Source organism: Thunnus maccoyii, chromosome 3 (assembly GCF_910596095.1).
Source record: "Thunnus maccoyii chromosome 3, fThuMac1.1, whole genome shotgun sequence".
NCBI lineage: Eukaryota > Metazoa > Chordata > Actinopteri > Scombriformes > Scombridae > Thunnus > Thunnus maccoyii.
The window spans coordinates 21648450-21673980 of NC_056535.1; the positions used below are offsets into that span (position 1 = coordinate 21648450).

At 39.8% G+C, this 25531-nt stretch overlaps 1 protein-coding gene across 1 annotated transcript in view; it reads right to left on the reverse strand.

The window, feature by feature from the left end:
• The window catches only part of slc6a11b (solute carrier family 6 member 11b), a 29479-nt gene extending 18475 nt beyond the window's left edge, over window positions 1-11004 (reverse strand). Inside the window, exons 1-7 of the mRNA XM_042406206.1 lie at window positions 10692-11004; window positions 9772-9999; window positions 9158-9292; window positions 8776-8916; window positions 8545-8626; window positions 4358-4490; window positions 1792-1926 (exon numbers count right to left, since the gene is read on the reverse strand). Coding sequence (XP_042262140.1) covers window positions 1792-1926; window positions 4358-4490; window positions 8545-8626; window positions 8776-8916; window positions 9158-9292; window positions 9772-9982 — 837 coding nt within the window. The 5' untranslated portion in view covers window positions 9983-9999; window positions 10692-11004. The remainder of the gene's footprint in view (window positions 1-1791; window positions 1927-4357; window positions 4491-8544; window positions 8627-8775; window positions 8917-9157; window positions 9293-9771; window positions 10000-10691) is intronic.
• Window positions 11005-25531: the final 14527 nt, after the last annotated feature.

Sequence of the window (25531 nt, forward strand, 5' to 3'; positions counted from 1 at the left end):
CTTTTGCTCTTTTGTTGTTGGTTTTGGAAAACAGAGACCCAAAGATTGGCAGGCCTGTCATGCATAGTTAGATGAGTGAATGGCCAATTCCAAACTCACATCAGAAATCTTTCCGGTGTGAGTGAACTTCCGATTTCTTGTTTTCTTGTTTAACCATGACAAAGAACTTTCCTGAAATGTAATAAACAGGTTCATATGCGCCTACTCTCAGGTTTTAACATTTTAAAGCTAACTCATACTCATACAACTCAAACTGATGGTAAATCTTTTTAAATAATGGTTGTAATTAATCTGTGATATTGTAACATAGTCCCATCTATCTATCTGTTCTCTCACTCTCTCATTTAGACTCTTCATCTATCTCAATTCACGTTGTCATGACACCCCATCCACTGACATTTCTGGAGCACTGTTGCCTAGCGACCTGAGCTGTCTGCCTTTTCCAGACGAGGTCAAGATGTCTGCTCCGTGTGTGTGTGTGTATGAGTTATATGTTAATGCATCACCTCTATTAGCCTCAAATCCTGATCTCTCAACCCTGCAAGTTCTCAAAACTCACTGTTTAGTTGACCCTTGATCATCTCTTCAGCAGCAGGAAGAGCAGGTCCTGATATGACAATCTTAGCTTCATATTAAGCCACAGTAGTATCAGTTCCACTTGAATGGGACATATAAATGCAGCCAAATGTTTCCAACTACATGGAATAGGTGACTATTTCCAATCTTTGCCCTGGGAGAGGCACCATTTAGTTTCTTTCTGCATGAAATGATCAAACAGGCAGTTGTTTTGGATATACATGTGAGTGTTTTGGAGCGATTGATCCCCCATTGCATTAACAATAACACCACCTGTCCCCCTGGCACCTACTCAGCTCCACACAGGTGGGTGTGAGGCAGGGGTATAAATTCCAATCCCTTGTGTCTAGTCTCTTTGCTTTTGTACCTCGTGCCTTTCTGACAAAAACAGTCACATTTTTAGCACAATGCAAACAGATCATCCTCTTGAAAATACCAGAATTACTAGTCGAGGACACATAAACAATACAAATACAAGGAGAGTCATGATTTTCTATACCAAGTCTCAAAGATGAATGTGTTTTGTACAGTATTTATCATGTCATATATGATGTCCTGGCTTTATTTTCAGGATCTTACTTAGGAACCAAAGTGTCATTGATGTGAAGCACCCCAGAACTCCCTGTCAGTATCGTCAGACTTTTTCAGCTTCTGTACCTGCAGTTCCAGTCCAACTTTTACCAACTATCAGCAAGAAAATATAGCAGTAGCAGTGTAGACCTGCATTTGTAAACATGATGTATGCCATCTACAGGAAAAGACAATAATAGCTTCTGCACCTTGGACGTGTGTGTTACCTGCAGCTATTGAGTGTTACAGTATTTTTTTTTTTTAGCTGCAGTGTGCATGGATGTTTCAGGTTTTACATTTAAAACTTAACATAAAAAAGAGTTTTGCTTAGGTGTGCATATTTTCTGCTGAACACTGAGAAGAGAGTAACATTTACACAGCTCTGGGTGACACAGTGTCTGTCCTCTATCCTCTATGACTGTCTTTCTGGTTACATTCAAAAAGAAACAAACAAGAAAAACAGCAGCTCCTTTATAAAACTGTAGCAGTAATACTGATTCCCTGCAGGTGGCACATGTGGAAACAGTTATTACTTTTCTTGCACATAGGTGACATCATCTAGTTGGCGCCTACTTATTTTCAAAGGAGGACAACTATTTTTACTCGTTTACCAGTGGAAGAGAGATGTTTTGGTTCCATGCCTACCTGAGGGTCCGAGAGACGTGAAATGTCTGGGTAGAGGTAGAACTTGATTCCGTCGAATGCTCCGGGCAGCGTCACTCCTCTGATCAGCAGAACCAATAACATGACGTAAGGAAATGTAGCTGTCACATACACAACCTGCAGGAACAAATATGCAAATATTTGTAATATTGATGTATGTACAGATTACAGAGAAAACAGTTAACACTGATTCACTGTCAGAACTTGCAGCAGTAGTTACTTAAATAACCTGATATGATGCAGACAAAATAAGTCAAAGTGAAGTGTGCAAAACAAAAAGCCTGCCAACAATAGTCATCACTGAATAATATCGGGCCATCTCCTTGTCTGCCTGTCTTTGTTTTTTTAATTCCTTCACATCTTCAGGACAGACACTGGATTAACCATCTTGTGTTTAACACCTATAATGACTAGACTGATATCTGTTATATGGCATATAGGATACAGCATTCCCAAAGATTACAGCACTACATTTACCACATGTGCCAGAAATATAAATTACTGTAAGTGTCAATCCTGAAAAACCAGAATAAAGAGGAAACAATAGAACATCTGTTTTGTAAGTATATACTGTATATATGTCTGGTAGGGTATCATGTACAGCACCGCAGCACTTCCATACAGTGACTAGCACTAACCAACACTCCCTTTTTATTGAACTATTCAGGTTTTGCAGAATTGTGCTCAACATCTCAAGACTCTTAGAAACCCCTTGAACAAAGACCCTGGCCTCTTGGAAGGCAGAGGCGGGCAACATACATCCCCTGGCTAGCTGGCATCCAGTCAAAGTCCAATTGAGGACAGAACAGGACAGAACAGAGCCAGGCCAGGAGACTGAAAAGAAAAGAAGGCTCCTCTGGCCCCATCTCTTAAACAGCAGAAGCCCAGAGGAGTGATGCTGGCAGTGTGGGAAAATGTGCTTCTCTTTGAAGCATGCACGGAAGTGCATGGGTACACACACACAGAAATGGACAAACACACAACTTCATCCACAACACAGAAATATGTGTGAACATACTACAGACACAGATAAAATGGGTGCATGCACACTCCAGTTCCCCATACACTTCTGGTCACATTACTGTACTACTGCATGCAGCAGTTTGATGAATGGGCTCCTAAAGGACTTTTTGTTCATTTTGTTGCAGCATTTCAAGCTTCTGATGCAGTAAACTTCTTAGTCAAACTCCAGGGAAGTTGACACAAAACAAATAAAACTTTATTGTGCCCTCAATAATTCATAAATTGAGGACATCCAGCTTTACTGAAATATCGTGAACCTCCATAACCTTCAATACCTGTATCAAAATGTTTGAAAATGAATCAAATCCTAACCGAGGTAGTGTTTGAACAGTAAGGATCCATGAGCCTTAATGAGACTGTCCACTCTAAGCTCTGTTAATCCTAACGTGGCCTGTAGGGAAAGTGTGGGAAAACGTGTCTCCTGCCTAGCAGATCCCTCCTTTAATTTGACAAATAAAATGATTACACATCCTAAACCCTTTTCTCCCTCTTTCTCTCCATCTCTCTGGAGATGAAAAGGACAATATTCAGTCTCTCCATGGACTTTTGAAGCTCCACATGCTCTTTCCACCTCACCACGGGTAAACATTTAAGCCACCACAAATTTACTGGTCAAACTTGCCCCTGCCTCACCGTAAATCTAACAGGAGGGCTTAAACGTGAGAATGGCTGGCAAACACAGCCAACAAAGCAAACAGCTTAGCAGAGTCGGAACTGAATAGGCTGTAGGGTCTGTGGAGAAGAAAGCACCTCTCTCTTGCAATGAGCTAGCTGTGGTTAATTTCTCATAGTGGGAGAGAGAGAGAAGTAGCAGAGGCGGAGGCTGAGGATATACTCTGCATGCTCCTCATGAACGCTCTCCTTTCCTCCAGTGAATACAGGAATCAATCTTGGACCGGCTGCTAAAGCCCAGCCATGAAGAAGCATTCTCCCCTCTTACTTCACAGCTAGACAAAAGGCACTTCAGGGAGATATAGGCATTGCTGCCTAGTTGTTTTTTTCCCCCCGTCATGTAGAATGTGAACCCATTAATTTTTCCTCACACCTCTCTTTTTTTCTCTTTACTCTCTTTCTTCCCTCTCTTTTTCTCACTCTATCTCTATCTCCCAACCCATTCTGGCTCATTGAATCTGAGGAGAGTTTCTTAAGGGCTGCTGAGCACCCAAAGCAAGGTGCAGAGTCCTTGCTATCCTCCTCAGGGCAGCTGGAAGCGTCTCGAGGAGAGCATTAAAATGGAAAGGGTGATGGGAGGAAAGGTAGAAGTGGGTGGTGCATATCCCCTTTTGTCCTCTATTTGCAGGGAAAATTGCATGCGACCTCCTGAGATAGAGTTGTTTTGAGGACAAGAAGGGAAAGTGCTTTAGTGTGTGGATGTTTTTAAGAGCATAAAATGAAAATTAAAACTGCTCCAGGGAATAAAAACTGACAGTAACAGCAAATTAGCATGCACACACATATTCATGAACAAATTCTTCCATCATGAGTTGGACACACAGGACAGTAAAGGTGCATTAATCTGTCTCACCTTGCCAGTTGACTTGGGTCCCTTCCAGATGCAGAAGTAGCAGATGAACCAGGCCAGGGCCAGACACATGGCCAGCTCCCAGCGCATTCCCCCCATGTGCTCAATGCCATCTGATATCTTCAGTACTCTGCGTCTGTTTTGGCCCAGAGAACACAGATGATTACTGATTTACAATTTGATTTTAGGGCATTTGGTTAATGATCTTGTGTGACACATGCGTAATCCATTGTAGACACTTTCTGAACAAGGTGAAACAATATTGAGAACATACTCTGCAGACTTTCTGAGATCAGTCTTTCGGCATTTAGTTGTTGCTCTCACTCAAAGTGACTAAGTGCAAACTAAACAAGTTACAACACAGAGAGATGATGATGAAAAATAAATATTGCCTTTGCTGCATATAAATAGTAACATAAATAATGTAATTTCTGCTGGTTAACCATATTCCCCTAGATTATTAGTAATGCACTTCTTCTATTCCTCAACCTCAAAGCTCTGTCATGCTCAGTTTCCAGTACAGTGGTCCATTTTGACAATTTTAGAATATAATGTGCAACGAAATGCATTTTCTTGAGGCACATAACTCATCTTCAGCTCAGAAAGAGAAACAAACCTACTTTTATGTTATTTTTCTCACTGCCTTTGCCCTCTAAAGGGCTTTATTGTTCTGTATTGGTTCTCCAGTGCAGCGCAGCACACTGAAAGTCACATGTACTTGCAGTCAGTCAGAATGAGCATAGCGTGTCCCACAGTACCTGTCATATTCATGAGGACAACCCATTAATCCACTTTCTGTCTGTGACTCAAGGAGCAACATTGCCTTGAGGAGACTGACCAGTATTTATCTATTCTATCCTCTGTGATTCCCGTTACTATTTCTTACATTCCTCCTTAATGGTAACTCATCCTGCAGCTAACCTGGAAACTGGCAGTTGAGTATGCAGGTTCCAGGTTGTGAATAATGCAGATTTGCCTGCAGCAATTTCATTTATGCAATGTGGAACAATGCAATCTTGAAGATGACAAGGTGAGGGTGATATGGCAACAATCGTTCTACTTGTGGCTCATCTGCCCCTACACCTAAGAATAACAAGTCACTTTTTATGTACCATCTGATAATGAAGACCTGGAGGTGGAGAGCAAAGGGTTGAATCACATTAGCCTTGTACCCTGACTGAGTCCCTGCTCCAACCTGGCCAATGTGCTATGAGGGTCAGGTCAGATTAGCAGGAGGAGGACACCCTCCTAAGTGAGCGGTCACCTTCACAAATGCATTCTTGATGGAATGGGGAGGTAACTGTACTGTAGGTAACATGGCAGCTCTGGAGGAGAGACATCATACAAGCCTACATGATGCTCCATATCCTCCAACACTTCGAGCTGCTACTGAGCAACAAGGATATGTTGGTAGATCAACGTCACTGTGGTGGCCTTCATCAACAAGACGGGAACAGTCCGGTCTGCTCCACTGTTATGACCAAGGAGAATCATTGCCCAAACTGAAATGGGCAATGGAGAGTTGTTACCCTCTGAGAGGTCTCTATGTCCTTTAAATGTTGGGGCAAAATAACGTCCAAGGGTGACCACCACCAGACATGACACTGAACCAGACACCCACTGCCCACTGTGGTTCACCTTGAATCAGTTTGACAATTCATCTTCAGGAGTAGCACCACCACTTAGTCAACAAGCTACTCAGTAGGCTCATGGCTGCCATATATATAGCTGGGTACCCAAGGAAAATCCCAACTGGTAAAATCAGTGCATCCCTCTGCAAGCCGATAGAATCTGTTAGATGGGACCTAACATTACAATGCAAAACCTTCAATCCAGAACAGTTGCAAGTTGAATATTTTGTGGTGTATGTTGTTGTAATGGTGGAGTCTTACTAATTCATTATCCCTGAAAAAAGTTCTTCATTTTGATATACCTACAGGTGTAACCCTGATACAGGTCATGTAATCAGCGGTAATGACATCATAGGTAGTCGGCGGTGGTGAATAAACAGTGCATTTCCTGTTTGTTGAAGCAGAGCCAGGCAACAGCATTGATGGAGGATGAGAAGCGAGAGTCGGAGCCACAGAGCTAAACGGTTTTGCCAAATCTTTGCCACCAAGTTCACCCCCGGAGATCCTGACCAGCCATTGATCATCATGACATGTTCTTGGTGGCCGGCCACAGGCTAGGTCCAACACAGCCCCCCTGTCCTTCCTGGTCAGCCAAAAGGGCAAGATGTGAGCACTAATGTGTGTAATACCTGGGCATACTCTAAAGTACATGAGAATTGGTTTTATATGTATGCATAGCACAGCATATTTCTAGAGTGTGACCTGCATGCATACTGTTTATGTGAGTATGATACAGTAGGTGTGCAAGTTTCTTAGGTAAATTGTAATATTAAGTAGTTTTTAAGGGTTCAAAGGATATGGTTCAAACTAGGGGAAAGCAGAGCGTGCAGAGTATCTTCTACCTGGTCACATAAATACTATTTAACCAACATAAACAGTATTTGGTTTAGTTAGTGTTACCAAAGAAACATATCTTATATTCCTTTACGGATTTGTGATTTTTTTAAGGAAGTGACTATTGGTATGAATTCCTCTGTGTCAATAGTCCATTTATTGTTGGTACATAATTATTACACATGCATATTGGTATTGATTGCACAAGATCATGTGATCAAATTTAAATTGTTTTAAAATTGAGGAACATTTTTACTTGCAGGTGATACACCTATCTTTTCTATGGTTTGGGTTAAGATGGTTAGGTTTAGGCACAAAAAAAATAGTTGGTTAGGGAAAGATCATGGTTTGGGTTAAAACAGTAAAATGTAGTAAAAATGTCCTGTTTAATGTCACTAAAATGCCCAACATGACAGTAAAAAATGTCCGGTTAGTGGTCTACAAGAGGTCAGTATATTCCGCATATATTCCAATAATTCAGTACCAGTAAAACAAACTACTATCAGCACGGAAAACCAGTCCAGACCAACAGCCTGTGGAATACTGGCATAGTATCCCGTTCCAAGTCAATAGTTGGTAAGTTATTGAACTGGTTCCGTAGCTGTAGTTGGTGCCTTTTTTTAAGTCTAAAAAACTCCTACAACACATTAATATATTTTGTTCAGTAGTTTTTTAGGTTCAGTTAAAAGACTTTTGTCAAGATATATCGCTTGTTTAGTGATGCAGTGATAATATTATTGCACGTATGTACAAAATTAATCAGTGTTTGTGAGCCTTTTATCAAACACTCTCACTCTCTCTCTTTCTTACACTCTGCAAACATTTTTTTCCAAGCACTACTTGGAGCAGGGTCTAGGGTCCATCTTGCCTACATATAAACTTTTTATGTTAAGGCATAGAAATGGAAAGACAAAGCCATGCAACATTATTTTGGAGTACCAAATGAAAGATCTATACAGATGACAAAATAAGCTTTTTTACCTTCCAGCTCTGATGTTTGTTTATGCTGTATATACAGTACAAAACACGGCAGTCTATCTTGGCATAGATTACACAAGGCTTGGTCAGTTACTATTTTTGCCAACAACATGGTGGTTGGCTTTTTGGCCATTTCCTTTGGGCATGTCTTCCTCTGGGGTGCTGGCTCAAATCTGACATTTTCATCACTGTTACACATATCATCTCACTTAATTTCGATTTAGAGGCAACAATACAGACAACAATTTAAATTGAACTGTTGTGATTGTAGTATATATTTTGAAAAGGTTGGTAAGCAGGTTGAAAGTGAGATATGACCCAGCAGTGTAAACATAGCCACTGGCAGCAAGACAGGAAGTGTGGTCAGCGTTACACACTGACAAAGCCTGATCTGCTGCCACACACATGGCTCTAGCTGGGAGACAGCTGGCCTACCAGGGCCTGCTGACACACAAATATGAAAAGGACTGACTAATTATTGGGGGAAAGGTTAGGGGGGGTCAGTGAAACAGTCTGGAGCTTTCAGCAGTTCATAATTTCAGCAATATGACACATAATGACATTTAGGAAGGACTGGAGATGTTTGAAGACAACCTGAACTGTCATGGTGTTTTAAGACAAATGATGATTCCATTAATATGTTATAGCCACAGAGAAGAAGTCGCAAATGTAGAATGGTGAACATGACAGAACATGAAGATGATGTAAATTTAAAAAGAAAGAAAGAAAGAAAGAAAAAATACTCACTCCCAGAACTCAATGACTGGAGAAGTTGCGTTGGGGTTTGTGATGTTTGTGGCATTTTCCCCGTAGAAGTCAACACAGTTCTCTGTGGATACACAATGACATGTTGTTATTTTTGAGGCATTGCACATTAAAAACCTAGGAGATATTTTCTATTTTCTGAAGAAACAAAAAAGATGCACATGATCATTGCACAAAGAATCTCCTCTCTTATCCAATGTTCCTTCCTCCTACCTGTATTCCAGTAGTGCCCACAGCCAGCCCACGGCAGCTCAGTGGTGAAGCAGTTAAAGAGGTAGAAGATGGCCCAGGATAGGATCACTACATAGTACACGTTTAGATGAGCTTCAATCACCTGGGTTGCATAGCCGATACCTGAGAGGGCAGAGAGTTACAGAAACGGCATGTGAATGGCTACATTTTCAAACTACTGCAAACTCTAAGTAAACGCAGGATGCAGCAGTGACTACTGTCACTAGTCAATAGTTTGCATCTGTCTCAACAGATGTGAACAATCCGTTGTGCGTTTGCAAGAATCAATTTTTATCTGCCCATGTTCTGTATAAACACTCATGAGTACCCCCTGAGAAAAGATATAAGGTGAGCGTGTTCTTACCCTCGAACAGCGGGCAGACTTTCCTCCAGCAGGTGATGCCTCCCTCACTGGTGAACTGACCCAGGGCAGTCTCCAGGAAAAACACGGGGATACCGCAGCACACGAAGAAGATGACATATGGAACGAAGAATGCACCTTTATGCACACAAAAAAAAATATGCAGAGAACATGAACACCACTTCATCTATCAGTTCTTCTAACTATTCTCTACACTTCTCTTAGGAGCAATTCACAAAATTCTTATTGAGGAAATTAAGATGCTCTTTATGATGCCACACTCATACTGCAAGGTGACCTTTTCAGATTATGCAGAGGATCCATACTGTGCAGTCTAATAGTGGCTAATGAGGGAACCTGCCTCTTTTATTGACATGATTGTGCATAATGGATGAAATAATAAAGGATATTTGTGTTACACTGACAGCTCTCTTGTTGTGGTAAAGGTGAAAGAATTTCATTTACACAGGAAACTTTTACATTTTAATAAGGTTATGATATTGCACTTGCCTAATCTTTTCCAATGAGGATACCTGTCTCACCTCCTCCCTTATTTAGTGAGCAGCCAGTTCATATCCAGTCTACTAGCACAGGTACAGTGAAGGAAATGTCTTTACCTCCTCCATTCTTGTAGCAGAGGTAAGGAAATCTCCAGACGTTGCCCAGCCCGATGATCTCTCCGGCCACAGACAGGACAAACTCGATCTTGTTGTTCCACTGGCCTCTCTCATTGTACTCCCTGTTGTCTAGGCTGGAGCTGGACCCTTCCGGGTCTCTGCCATCCTCTGGTTTACCGTTTATAACGGGCCCGCTCTTCTCAGCTGTCATGACGTTCCAGCAGCCCGCTGAGAGAGAAAAAACACCCACATGCACAGAAGATTGAAAAAGGTGACATCAAAGCCAGAACTTTTAAATGCATTCAGTAACTTTTTTTTCTGAAATCTTTCCTGAGATATCTGAATGGGACTGTCCCATTAATGCAAAACCACGCCCATCTACTGTATAATAGTCCGGATTTATGCCAAAGTTCGAATCCAATTAATTTCCACTGGTTATGCAGCTGCATGGCCCTTTAAACAGTCACAAATATAGATAAAATAGGAGCAGAGTGGAGTCAAGTGTAATACCTCATTAACTATTCATTTAACTGAAAGAAGACAAAATAGATACAGAATAGAAAAGACAACCAAAGTCCAGCTAAAAAGAGAATTACAGATAGAAAACAAGCTTTGAGTAACATACAACTAAACCACTAGCTTCTGTGAAAGTAAACTTACTCTTCTGTTTGGTATCATTATTATAATGCAACACTTAGCGTGAGATAACTTGTGGGCCACAGTGCATATGAAAATCAATCAACCCATTCAATTAAGTCATTATCTGCTCACTGGATACAAGTTAACAGCTTAATGAGAAGTTAGAAAGTCAATCAAAAAACAAACTAAAAAAGCGTGGAAGAAAACTTCATGCAAATATGAAGCAGAAATTATCAGTCTAAAAGAAAACAAAGACATGTAACTTGAGTCGCACTACTCACCAGTCTCGTATGGAACAGTGGCAAACCTCCTTTTGGCTCCCGCGATGATGCGCACCAACAATTGCCTTTACAAAACGCAAGATGGTTAAGCCTGATCAGGGGGGTGAAAAAAAAGGAGAGAGGGGGCAAAAGAGGAAAAGGAGAACAATCTGGATCCGCGCTGAGTGAAATAGTTTGGTTGAGTCTCTCGACTATATAAAGGAAAATGCCAGACGTGGCAGAGTGACGGTCTATCTTGCACCAGGCGATGGATAACGTGCGACTGCGCTCCCACTCTCCAAGCGGTCCACTCTCAAGCGCCTCTACTTGGATAAAAGCCATGTGGTAACCAGTCTAGCTCTCACATCAGCGTTACCACGACACAGAGAGAGCAGGCTGGCATGGAGAGACGGGCAAAACACGAGAAAAAAGTTGGGTTGATGTTGGTTTAAGCATCAGGTTTACAGTTTGTCTAAAATAACTGAAAGTAACATTATTAAGCAACGTATTGCAAGCTTGTTACAGCCGCCCCATTAGCTGTAAATATGTAAATAAAAAATAAAAAAATAAAATAAAGGCTTAATGCATCAGCAAAACGCAGCAATTCACAATGATGTATTTTTATATCAAGGCAAAACCACAGAAATGCTGTTTTATTTCATAGCAGCCACTTGAGTGCCTGGAGGTGGGTTTTGTATTTCACATCCAACTCATAGATCATCGTTTTGCCTTTAATATCACTATTCATTTTTTCTGGCACATTTAGGCTATTCCATCAGGCTATTTGCTAGTTGCAGGAACTTGACTACTGTAGGCGTCAGAAGGAAGAAATCAATACATTTTGTAAATTTCTGGATGCATTTTCAAACCTGTTCTCCAGGATCTGGGCTTTTAATCTCTTATTTGCAGTTATCAGTAAAATTTTCTTGCAGACATTAGACTACTGTAAATTCCTTATCTGAATCAAGGGTCTAAGGTTAGAGGCTGGGGTATGCTGTGCAGATTGTAAAGCTGCTTGAGGCAAAGTTGTAATTTGTGTTTATGGACTACAGTATATAAAACTAAACTGACTTGATCTGACTTAAATTCAACATGCAACCAGTAAGACAACACCAATCATAATATTTCGCAAAATGACATTTATGGCCAGTGTGTTTACATTTTAAGCTTCGTCTTGATAACAGACGAATAACACGTTTTCAAAGAGGAAATCATTGATGTGTTACAACACGATATGATAAAACTGATATCAAGCTTGCATTAGAGCCCGACCGATATATCATCAGTGCCAGTAGTTCCAGTCAATATCACTTTATTGTATCAGCCTATATGTTAGCTGATAAAAGATCAAGATGTTTGAGGTCATTTAGGTCACCATTACATAGTTTGTCCACCAGAGAGCACTGACAAGTTTATTTTTCAATTGTAAAATGACCCACTCAGTCAAATATTTGGTCATAGTTCTTTTTTTATTAGGAAAATATTTGTTTATGCTGTCTGTTGTTGTTAAACAAATATTGGCAAATATACTATCAGATTTTTTTAAACTCTCAAATATCATTATCCGTAATGGCCTCAAAAATATCAGTCGGGCACTAGTCTGCATTTACATATTCAAGAAAACACAAAAAGTACTTTAAAAAAAACAAAACAAAACAAAAAAACCTGTATACACACGACACCTGAGCTGTTAGTTGAAGGGTTTTGGGAAGTCAAGTCCTAATCATCAAAGAGGCAGTGATCCCGTTTGATTTATGAATTGATGTCAACAGTCTTGTTCCCTTTGTCCAGCAGTTGCTCCTGCTTTGCTCTCAGCATACCAACTCACACTCCTTTGTCCCATTTAGAAGTCCCTCTGCACCCGAGTGTACAATACCATTAGAGTCCTTATTTAAAAACACTGGATTGTAGTTGTCACCAGCTAATGATGAATGACCAGCTCGTCATAAAGTCTTAATAACCCACGCTTCTTGACAAACAATTGTTTCCTCATGGGCTTTAAAAGAGAGTTTGTAGGGTTTGTTCATACACAATTTGATTGCCTGGTTTCCAGGCGTGATAGACTCGGTGCACTAGGAACTCCCCTGACTCTAAAAGCCTGACCTAGTCTCTAAGAATCCCTTCACGCAAGGGTCACTCGTCGTTAGAAGCTTAAAGGAAGTGCCCTGCATAAAAAGTATGGCCACCCAAAGCGGCTGGCAAACACTCACTGTGCCTTTCAAGTAGAGTCAAGTCCTTTATTTATGTTGCCCTGTACAACATTATCAGAGTAGGAACACTGGATGAGGATCAAACTTTGATATTTCCTCACAGGTACAAGATTTACCATTTTTTTGCTTGGTAAGAAATATCAGGTCTTTGCCTTAAAATTGCTACATGAAGTTGCAGTGCTGTGATTGTCCAGCACATCAAAACAAGTTTAGACCTTTTCTAGTTAATTGACAAAGCCCATTCTCAAACTTTAGGAGGGTCAAGAGTCATTTTGGACTACAATATGAGAGAGATTGCCTCCAGAGGACATGTGTTAAAAATAAATAACTTCACTCCAGCTCATGATGGTCTGTTGACAAGAAAGCTGCAGGTCATTCTCCTCCACCATTATCCTTTTGGCCCACTGACTCTAAACCAAGCAAGATGCTTCAAAGTAATTGGCTGCCTCGTTCCTAAGGGACCCCAAAGTTGCGCTTTTAGTTGTTTGAGTCCAGAGGGACAGAGTTACTTTGCTGTCCAGTTAGGACACTGGAAAAAGACTTGTTGCTGGGAAACCTATCTGCAGGCTTTTACAAGATGCTGTGAGTGAGATGAGAGAGGGAATAGACAGGTGGACTGTAGTATGTTAGAGGCAAAGGTGAAAGGAATGCAAAGAAAGCAGACAGACATAGAGGAGAGAAGCAGAGTGAGAAAAGAAGGACAGTGAGAGGAGGAGAGTGGATAAAGCTGCCTGTCTGAATCTCTTTTGCCCTCTTCTGATGTTATATAACTGTTGTGAATGCTGATCAATTTGTCTCTAAATCTCTCTATAGCCAACATCTTTTCTCTCAGGAGGATAGCTTGATGTATTTGCTCTTTTCACAACAAACTGTGACAAAAACTTGAGCAGCATATTGCATTGTTTTTTTTCACTGTTGGCTACTGAGCAGTTTTTCAGTGCTCATCATTGCACATTTGTGTATTCTGCGAAAGCAGTTGTTGAAACAATAGAAAAAATGAACCCATTGATTTTTCCTGCACATTTTCGTACTGGAGTTAAACCAGAAAATGTTATGCACAAATCTACTTCTTTGGGCTTGTGGAGTATAGTTTATGACTTACTTGGACCCCCAATATTTGTAAATACATGTACTAACATTTAGGAGCGGCCTCGTACAGAAGCAGGTTTTCTCATATTTATGTGTCATCAGTGTAAAATGTCCTGCTGTTCACATTCTGCAGATTGTCATTTTCAGGGATATGATATATTTTGGGTGATAATCAGATATATTAAGATTTCCCATGACATCTTTGGCCACTAGCTACAATCCTTTTCCCCTTTTAATACAGAGATGCATATTATAACAGCAACACCACGCTGGTATACATCGTAGAGTGAAGGTAGTGCATGTGTGATGAAGTGCAAAGACTGTTCGAGTAAATGTTTTATGTGGGGAGCCTGCAATAGTTTGTTAAAAAAGAGTTCCATTATGTACAACTTCAGTGTGTTTTAGACATAATGTTCAGAAATCAACACTGGTTTCAGCAGTTTTAAGCATAGATGAAATAAGTGTTAGTGAAAAAGGTGATGTTTGAGAAAATGGTCACATTCCTCTAATGTCAGCAACAGTCAAAATGCTGCATTGTGGCTCTAATGTCCTCTGGAAGCAATTTCAGAAATGTCAGTTATTAATAGATAAAGGCCTTCAAGTACATTCACAGGCGAGTTTTGTGCTTACACTATTAATCTATTTATCATTTATGTGCAATACCGCACCTGCGCACCAATGTGCAATATAATGTATATTTGTATATATTTCAATTTGCCTCTGTCTTGTCTTTCTTTTCTCTCTCTCCTTTTATTATGATTGTAAATATTTTATAATATATTCTGATTTGAACTAGAGCTTGAAGAAGCCAGAGTTCACTGCCATCAGTGTTGCCATCTGCTGTGTTTCTGTGCATGTGACAATAAAAGCTCTTTAATCTTGAATCTTCCTTCAAAGACAAAAATATACCCAGTGTGTAAAGATAGCTGAGAAAAAGAAAAGAGCAGCGAGCAAGATGCTCCATTTACACATCAAGTGGACATCAGGGGTAACGTGTCCACTACTGTCAGTCTTCAGCTGCAGTAGGATAGCAAGTCGAATGGGAGGTTGTCCAGTTTGTTAAGGGTTTGAGGTTTAGTAGAGTATCATCAGCATAGCAGTGAAGGTCATTTTTGTGAGTGACACAAATTACTCACCATAAGGAAGTTCAAAGTGTGACGTGTTGGTACCAAAACTATTCTATAGAAGGAAATTTGAATGAAAATAACTTGAAGGCATTCCTCTGAAAATCTTCCATTTGATAAGTTTGACATGTTTGGAACGGAGCCCACTCAGAGGAAGGACCCAAATTGACTGACAAAAGACAAAGTCATAACTTCAGCCAGATCTGCCATTCAGTGCCCTGCAATGCTAATGCTTAGCCAAGTGTATAAACCTCCAGCTCAATGGAGACACCATCCCACATCTTCATATCAACAGCAATTTGTTTGAGCAATTCAACAAGACGCCCCCAGAACATTTAAACACGGGTCACTTCACTGAGAAAGCTTTAGACTGCATTGATGCACAATTTTCACCAACGACAAAGAGAAACTGCAAGGGAAAGTGAAGAGAAAAGAAGCTAGGGGAAATGCAAGACAAAGAGCCCAGCGCAACAAATCCCAAACTCAGGTTCAACAAACTAGCTGCAGCCAATCCACTGCATCTATTCAGTCCACTTGAATCAAGCGTTTCTTTTATCCCCATGCGACAATTAGTCTGGTGTCCAACAAAAGGTAATATTTACATTCACAACAATAGTGTGACAGTATCAGATAACAGTACAAAACAATGAGCGTGTGATAATTTAGCTTGGGTCACACACATACACGTGGGCATGCATACATAGACACACACACACACACACACACACACACACACACACACACACACACACACACACACACACACCAGTACACACACACACACACACACACACACACACACACACACACACACACACTCTGACCCAACCTTACTGCTTTCCTTGGAGAGTCCAATAGCTTTTTCTGCTTGGCAAGAGAGGAGCGTTGAGTAGCTACCAACCAGGGCCACCCAGTAGTGAGTGAGACCTGCCAGCAACACCCCCGGGCACATGCCAGTAGAGCTGAGGAGGCTGATATTGGTATGCTGAATATTAATACTATAAGGGACTAGTGCTAGTGTAACAACGAGCACTTCAATGAAGTAGAAATGCAGTAACACAGTATTCTACAAGTCGCATCTCTCCTCTACATGATATGAAACCATGTTATAATTAATTATGTGATATAGGAAGTATAAATGGTTTAATCTGACGTATTTTTTTCTGGTGTGCAATGGATCATCTGTAGCATTTCTTGGCATTTACTAACATATTTTCATACAGTCAGAATTTATCCATCCATTTTCATAGCTACTGTCTGTCCTTTGCGAGGTCACGGGGGCTGGAGCCTATCCCAGATGACACTGGGCAAGAGGCGGGATATACCCTGGACGGGTTGTCAGTCTATCATGGGGGCTGACACATAGCAACGGACAAGTGTTCACATTCACATTCACAACTACAAGCAATTTAGATTTGCCAGTTAACCTAACTGGCTTGTATTTGGATTGAGGGAGGAAACCCACGCAGAAACTGGGAGAACATGCAAACTTCACACAGTAAGGCAGTTGTTCTCTTGAGTTGTTAAGTATCTGTGTGACTAATAACTGACACCAACAATTACTCCCAGAGAGAGTACACAAGTCAAAACAAGAGTCTAATCGTAATATATTACATAACTGTACTGTATAAAAGCTGTTCATTTGAAACCAAACCAAATACAATTCCACACAAACTTGGTCATCTTTCCTCTCGATTGCTTCAACTGTTTAGTGTCTACATTTACGCTGTAGAAGATTGTTAAAACATGTGTGCAGGAGAAATGTAACAGCAACACTTAGTATCCTGATAAAACAAAGAAAGAAGAGTTTGAAATCAAGTGGATGAAGTTGTGTGGAAGATCTCAAAGCTCAACATGAGTACCATCGCCAAGGACGACTATGTCTCTTCAAAGGCAACAAGTTTTCTACTACAACATTTACTGTAGTTATTGACTGCCTGTGGTTAGTAATGTTAAACTGCTATATAAGTCACCATATGGTTAACTGAAAGTTGTTGGATGTAGCAACAGTAACTGAGGTTCAAGATTAATTTTATTGTGTATTCTGAAACTGCACATCTAGTAGTGCACAGCAGAAAGAAATGACTCACATTGACAACAAGCAATAAACAGCAATACAAACAAGATAATTCCCTTTTTATAGAATTTTAACCTATTTGGCACACCCAAATGGAAAAGCTTATAACAGAAGAACTGTAAGGCCAAGATGCATGCATTAGCCTTCATTTGACAAGTGACATCTTCTAGTTTCTAGAAATGTGTTTGTTTGGCATGTGGTTAAAACACAAACAAAACTACATCAGTTCAAATAATTTATAAAAAAATATATAAATAGTCAGAAAAATATGATTAACTAGACAATTATAAATAAACAGCTAAATAGCAATAAAATGGCAATAACACACAACAGTCAGGTATAGTTGTAGCAGCATGATGAGACTACTAAAAGTAATTACTAAAATCTCTAAATACTAAAATCAAAATACTAAAAATACACTCAGGGCTAACTGAGGCTGGGCAGTGTTAGTATCTGTCCATTAGACTTTTCTTTCAGTGGTGATTTTAACTTGTGATAGCAGGTGTAACTAATAACATCAGTGATCGCTCCATTGTTTTATGTGAGCAAAATGAATCAACATGAACAATAAATCATTCTTTTGACTTGTCAAACACAGTGTTATCACAAATAACATTCATAATTGTTATAAGTGTACACTGCTATATTTACTGGTACACCTAAATACTGTATAACACAGACATCATTAATGTTATTAGCTACACCTGTGCTTTTCTGCATGGTTTGACAAATCAAAATGCCCTCTGTGAGAGATGGTAATATAGCACTCCATTATTGATGTTATTGGTTACACCTGTGATTAATGTCTGTGAAAAAGTCTTTTCTGTCATTATTTTTGCAGAATCCTGTCATGAATTAAAATGTTGCACATGGGGAAATTTCCCCTGTTGGAGATAAATGGAGTATTCAAGGTGTGCAATCTACAAAAAGTCAAAAAGTTCACCATGTGGAAGGTCAAATTGACAGATCTAAGCACTGGTTTTCAAGACCATGAGATGCCGTTGAAACTTCTGCAAGCTATTAAGTGGACTTTTGATCTTTTAATTATTTTGTTACAAACAGTAAACTGTTCCAAAAAGGTCAATAATGAAGTTCTATGCTCATATAATAGTGTTAACTTTTAAGTGTTGACACATCATCTTTTTGTAATAACTATATTTTAGTGAGGCCAAGAAAATAACAAGAAAATAAGTGAAGTTTGACAGAGAAAATAACTTTTAAAGAAAAAAACTTTTGATGTGTGATACTAGAGGAAAAGTCAGGGAAACACCAAAGTTATTAGAATTCATCCTCTGGGGACGATGACTGTCTCTATCAAATTTCATGTCAATCTTCCAACAGTTGTGAACATATTTCACTCTGGATCCAAGTGTTGGACTGACACATGGATGGACGAAATGTTCCGACTCAATCACCAGAGCCAAGCTGTAAAGAAATAAAGAAAATAAAACTGGAAACAGAGGTGAGAGAGAATATTAAAGTCAAAATATACGGGCAGAGTATTCAGCTCTTAAGTGTTCACAGTAAATTGGCATTCAATCACAAAAAGTTTACTGCTTCTCTGAAAAGATTGTGTTTTTGAGTTAATTTTTATCACCAAATGTCTTCTGTCAGTCATTTTCTCTCACACATACACAGTCACTGACTTCAGCCTCAGCGCATGATGAACACCAAGGTAATAATTTCATTTAAGCCCTTCACCCTGCAGATTTCTCATGGGAGACTGATAATATGAAACCTGACCTGCAATTATACGTTCAGCTGTTCTTAGCTCTATGTGTCTCCATGCTCACCTGCCAGACAGTCTTTTGATGCTATTAGCGCATCCTGGAGTGCAGTGGAGCATAGCTAATGAAGACAAACTGGAGATATCATACAAAAAATGTCAGGTGGTCTCTGCCTTGTCATCCATCCACCTCCCCCTCCTCAGCTCATCCTTACCTCAAGATGAAATGTTGATCAGTCTGGGAAATACGACACCCCCCACATCTTCCTGTGAATCTGTCATTTCACTTATCGCCGGCTGACATCTCAGCATGGACACAATGAGCTGGGGAATGGGGCTATAATACCTGCGAGGTTTAGAGGTGGGACGGTAATCACAGACCTGTCCATCTGTTGTCAGGAGAGAATTGAGTGTGATTGTGTCTCTGGGTGCGAGAGTCAGAAAAGGAGCGTGAACGTGTGTGTGGGAGTGTGTTATCATGTCGTTTGTGAAATCCTGTATGTGTGTGTTATGAGGCTATACATCTTTATTTCATGGGAGGAACCAAAAGTTGAGAAAAAAAAAATTCTGAAGATATTTTTCACACCACTGTTGTTTAAATCACATGTCAGTCCAAGCCCAAGAGGTTTTCATTTCAATAAACCATTTCACCACTATCTCACTAATTAATTCCTCCCCGTCTTGTCAGAAGTATGATATAACTATGGGAATCAGACAATGGAGGGCTCAGTTGAAATGAGGGATGAGAGGACATAACGCATGCTGCTTAAATGATAGGTCAGTTTATCAATAAGTAGATTGATAGCAAATTAATTGCCAATAATCAGTTAATTGTTCATTTATCTTGCAATGGTCACAAATATTTGCTAGTTCCAGCTTCTCAAATGTGAGGATTTGCTGTTTTTCTATGTTTTATAGCATTGTAAATGGTGTCAAAAGTAGCTGCATCATAAGGTCCTCTTACTTGTTTTTGGAAGCCTCCAGCTACATCTCATGTTATCACATCATCCAAGTACTGAATTTTGGTCAAGTGATAACAGGTGGTTAAAAAAGTGGTAAAAAAAAAAAAAAAGTATGTTATTGCAGGTTTAACTGTATCTCCTGTGACGACAGTACATGGTTATGAAACATCAGAGGCTTTTAATGACTTGAAGTATTTTGTTTAAAGCATATTGTTGTTCTCGTCTTAAATGACAAAATTAATTGTTGTTCAGCAGGACACCCTAAAAGACAGCTCTGACATCTTTCAGTGGTGATTTTGTCAAATTGTCTGCTCAAGATATGATTTGAGTTGATGAAAGGAGATAGCACAGTGGTTTCCAACCTGAGGTCACAAGATGATTAAAGGTATAAGAACGAAAGGTATACATTTCTGTTACATAAGATTATCTGACTTTCCTCTGACTTCTTGCTTATTTCTTGTGAAATACTGGATGGTTTTGTCTCCCCAGGCCTCTAAAAAGCTTTCAAATGAAACACTCTGAAAAGGAATAACCCTTATTTGGACTGCTCTCTTAGGCTTTGAAAGTAGGTATTGATTTGTTTTAAGGGGACAACTGAGAGACAGTAGCAGTCTTGTTAGCGTGACGGCCTTTGTGAACATTGTGCCACAGATGACCCCTACTGGTCAGAATTCTTCATTGTAGCCCCCCACTAACCCCTCCTTTAGTAATCTATAATGTCACTTCTTTCATTATCCTTAAATGACCCTCAGTTTGACACTTTGTGAAATAAACCAAAAGATCTATGTGTGTGTGCACTCTAAAACTAGACGCATGAGTCGTTCAATTTTTGTGATTATGGTTGTGATTTGTTCTGTAAAAGAAAGTTTCTCTCCTGCAGAAAGGTGTGCCGTATATTTTTTTGGCTAGTGTGCAGAGTATTTACACCCCAGAGGTGTATTTGGGAGATAACGAGTCACTACATATCACCTTTGCTTTGAATCAACTGACAACGTAGCTGTTAGTGCCATGAATGCAACGTGTGTGTGTTTTCCCATGTCATTCTCACAGTCTCATCCTCCCAACAGGAACCATAGTCTCCCCTTATCCCATTAAGACAATTGCCAAGACTGGCATTCAAACGTGCACGTGTGTGTCTCTGTGCATGTGTGTGTGTGTGTGTGTGTGTGTGTGTGTGTGTGTGTGTGTGTGTGTGTGTGCAGGCCAATATGCACAAAAACATACACACACAAGAAGACATATATACGGACGAATGCACACAAATATACCAACCCATACACACACTGGGCAGAGAAAGAGTAATTTCAAAATCAATCCTTTTAGAGAAAAAGAGTGAAAAAAGAAGAATGAGAGCCCCAAAACCTCCACCAGTGTTGGCTGATTGTAAAGGACTGTCAGTTACTGCAGCTTTCTATTGGGCCAAAGGGAAGCAGCAGGATTCAACTTGGGGCCCAATAAAGGGCTATTCTTCCTGGAAATGGGCCCTTGCACATGGACTTGAATGCACTCGGGCGCTAATCTTCCGAGCTGTGGGAGCCCACTCTATATTCACAGGCTGTGCCACCGCAGCAGGCACAGCCACGCATGCTGATACTATTACACACACTACCAGGCTAATTCTAAGGCTAACACAGGGTTAATGCTAACCGAGCTACTCAAATCTCTGGATTTGTCCGTCTAATTGTGGGATTTTCCTCGCTCTAATTATCACACTGAATGTTTGAGGCAGTATTCAACAGTAACATTTCATTTAATAATGTTTGTTTATTTTTTGTTGGACAACCTCTGCTTCTGCATAGCTGGTTTAAAGGGTCGGGTCACCCACATTACAAAAAAAACATGGTAATGCTTTATTATACAGGTCTGCAGTTTCTTGGAAAGAACAATGGAGTTTAGTATTAATTGTAGGGAAATAGGAGAGAGTGCTGAATTGGTACACTTCCAGTTAATTCCTGTTAATTGTTAGCATAACCTACTGTAGAGAGTGTGTCAGCCAGCAGGTCTGCTGAACTCACAAAACAGATGAAAATACAGTTCAACATACAGGATACAACATACTGTATAAAGGACAAATGTTTTCAAGAATGAATGAATATTTCCTAATTTAGTTTCTTCCTTCCAAGATACTCCTGTTTTCCCAGTAAGAAGTATCAAATATATAGTTCTTTCCAGGAAATGTATCACAGAATGATTGAGAAATTACAGACCTGCAAAATTATCAGGTAGCTTGCAGCTAGCCATACAAAATTATGCAGATAATTTTGTTTTGAGATATCTTTCTTTAAGATTCCTGTCTCCTCTCAGTATTAAAACATTCAATATAATTCAACATTGGGGAGAAGCCAAACAGACCCTTAAAAACTCTCATGCTGAGCTGGTCACTCTATCCTAAGGTAAAGCCTGCAACAGGAAGCAAGTATCATGATCACAACCTGACAGGCTGAATGAACCACAATCATCATTACATGTGTGTTTAACATCAGCAGATGTTATCAGTATTCACAGTGAGAGTTTAAACAAGGAGCAAAAAAGGATGTTTTTTCTACCTATTTCATTCACAAATTAAAGACAATGCTGCAGATCAATCAGTGCGTGATATTATAGATGTACAGAATGATGTTAAGTTAGTTACTGTTGCTATGTCTATCAAGCCTTCTGATCTTGCACAGTACATATAGTATAAAGAAACAATGAATCCTTGATTTCAGACATAAGTATATAAAAGTAGCTTCTCATTTCAGTGATCGTTGATTTTATCAGCTGTAGCTAAAGCTAATTAAGCTAAACTCCATGGTTGAAAAGTCTTTCTGTGGCTGTTATTTTCTTTCTTTTAAATCTCCAAAAATCTGACTTCTTTTAAAACAAGAATCCTGTAAAAGGGATCTTAAATATGCACTTAATGGTTGCATACATTATATCATGCTAAAAGGTTATGAAAAAGTCAGCCTCCTCACTAGTTGATGATCCATGAGGATCAAGAGAAACAACATTGTTTGTCGTGTAGATATAGTCTTAGTATTACAAGTATGACAAAGGAAAGAAAAGAAAAATGTAAGATTATTCTAACATAACCCTGTTTGGCTACTTAGCTTACATACTCGGGCAATCAAGATTAGATTCATGGTTTTTTGTACATATTTTCATACATGTTTTCACTCTTAATGTTAAGAAGAAAGAAAAGCTTTTAGGACTAACCAAGGTGTTTGATAAATGTCTCAGATCTCAGAAAACAAGTTTGGCTGGGGTTGCTGGTAGTGTAGTTTCCCCAAATCTAATAAAGAGCAGGACCGAGCTGCTAATGTTACCCTAAACTCTGATACAACAGCAACCAGGATCAGCTTCCACACAGTGGGTAGATTTTTAAAAGGCTAAAAAAAACAAAGCACCTTTTAAACTCTTTAGGTGCCTATTGCGTGGTGCCTAGGTGCAGCTGTGACTCAGGAGGTAGAGCCACTAATTGGAAGATTGGCGGTTCAATTTCCAGCTCCTCTAGTCCACATGTCAAAGTGTCCTTGGGCAAAATACTGAACCCCAAATTGCTCCCGATAGCTGTGCCAGCACCCTGCGTGGTAGCCTGCGTGTCGCCATCGGTGTGTGAGTGTGTGTGTGTGTGTGAATGTGGCTTGTAGTGTAGTAGCGCTTTGAGTGGTCAGAAGGCTAAAAGCGCCATATAAGTGCAGTCCATTTACCATTTACCATTACTACAGGAGACGCTGTTCAGGGGATGACTTAAGCAAAAGGTCATAGGACTGACTGTGTCTCTATGCACTCTGTCCGGCCTTTTCTCTTGTCTACATCAGGGGCGTATGGTCCATTAAGGGTGCTGGAGTGCCGGCCTTCCTGCAATTCCGAGTGTGAAATACATATTTTCATGAAAAATTGTTTTTGTTATTGTTGTGTTGTGTATATATGTGTGTAAATTTCAGTTGTTACTCGCAAATAAATCATATACATAATTACAGAAACATGCAATGACTAATGAACAAGCGCTGCCTACAATCTTTGTCTGTGTGGTGAAGAGCCTACTTTTCCCCGCCTGACAGCGGTATGTGTGTAATATGTTCAACTTTTCCTGGTGGTGACTGGTTGACACTGCATGCTGAAAATAACTGGATCTGGGGTGGAAAATTTTACGCCCGAGAAATCTTGCCGATTTTCCGCTCAGTTGTGCAGCTTTAGGATGGATTATGTCAGTAAAAATGAACTTGGGTGGGTTGACAAACTTTTGGCCTGGTTTGTCATAGTACAGACGTTTTTCTTTTTTTTCAGTATTCATATTCTTTTCTGGCCATTAATGACGTTTTTGAACCAACCTGGCAACACTGCTCAAATACCTAGAAGGCGGACAGGCGTGTCAATCAGGCGCGTCTGCCAGCTTCTAGTTGGTACATTGTTGTGGTTCTGTGGTGATAATTGTAAAGTGAAAGCAGCTGCTAAATTGCCACCAAAAGATACTTCTTAAAACTTTTAGAAACCTAGTGGAAACATCACACCACTGGTCCACATTATTTATTCAGAATCTATAGAATTTGAAAATTTCTGACTCTGGTTTCCCCTAGTAGTAGTACAATATAATCACATCACATAGAAATTCTACACATGGTGGCTTTAAAAGACAATACACAAACAGTACAAACACACACACACACACACACACACACACACACACAGATATCTAGTTTAATGTTGGTGGTGAGGGTGACTGTAATCCTGTGTGGATTGATGGTCATCGCCAGCTATTGACCTGCAGCACCATTCATTATGTTGACCCTGTTTTCACTGCCTCATTAACAACATTCTGAGCCTGAATCTATTTCTGCTCAGCATGTGTTTAACCAAGCGGTGGTCAATTAATAACCCACATCTTATTTTGCACTGATGCTAGGCACTCCAAATAAATAGCCTGCATCTTTATTATGGCAACTGCAAGCTTGAGCACGATTTATCAAGTATACAGTACTGTTCATTCAAACGCTATGACAAGATGTTTTAAGGCTTCTTTTCTTGTAGCAATTCTGTTATTATTTTGTCTTTTGAATTGGATTATGTAACACAAGGAACAGAATATGAACTTTGTGGATCTGGATTCTTATTTAAAGCTGCTCTAATCAATATTTTTAGATTAACAATGGATCAAAAGACAATGCATAATCTAAAAGGTGAGAATTACCTCAGCGGTTCCCCTCAGCTCTACAGAGCTTTTTAAGAAATCTTTCAGCTCATTGTTTTGGTTTTATGGCCAAAAGATTTTCCATTTGGTTCACTCTCATTGCTCTCATCATTTTGGGTCTCAGCAGGCAGCTGTGTTCAGGAAAAAAAGCTCTGATGTCCAGCACTAAACGGCACACAGACAAGGTTAGAAAATGAGCAAGTGAACGCAGTGGAGCATTTAGCTGCTTAACAGCCAGATATTTCCCTCAGGAGTTGATGAAGACCAAAACAGAACTAAACAGAGTGAATATTGGATATACTGTAAATTCATCATATGGACAGACATACAACTCTAAAGAGATGCTACTGTCTCTCCATGTCTGCTGTATGTTTAAATAAACAAGTGTTTGCTAACAAATTTGCTATATTAACTTTATAAGGTATATACATGTCAGTACTGCATTAACAGCTTGTTGCAACACCCCCAAGTGGCCTAAAAATCCAAAACTGTTGATTTAATAA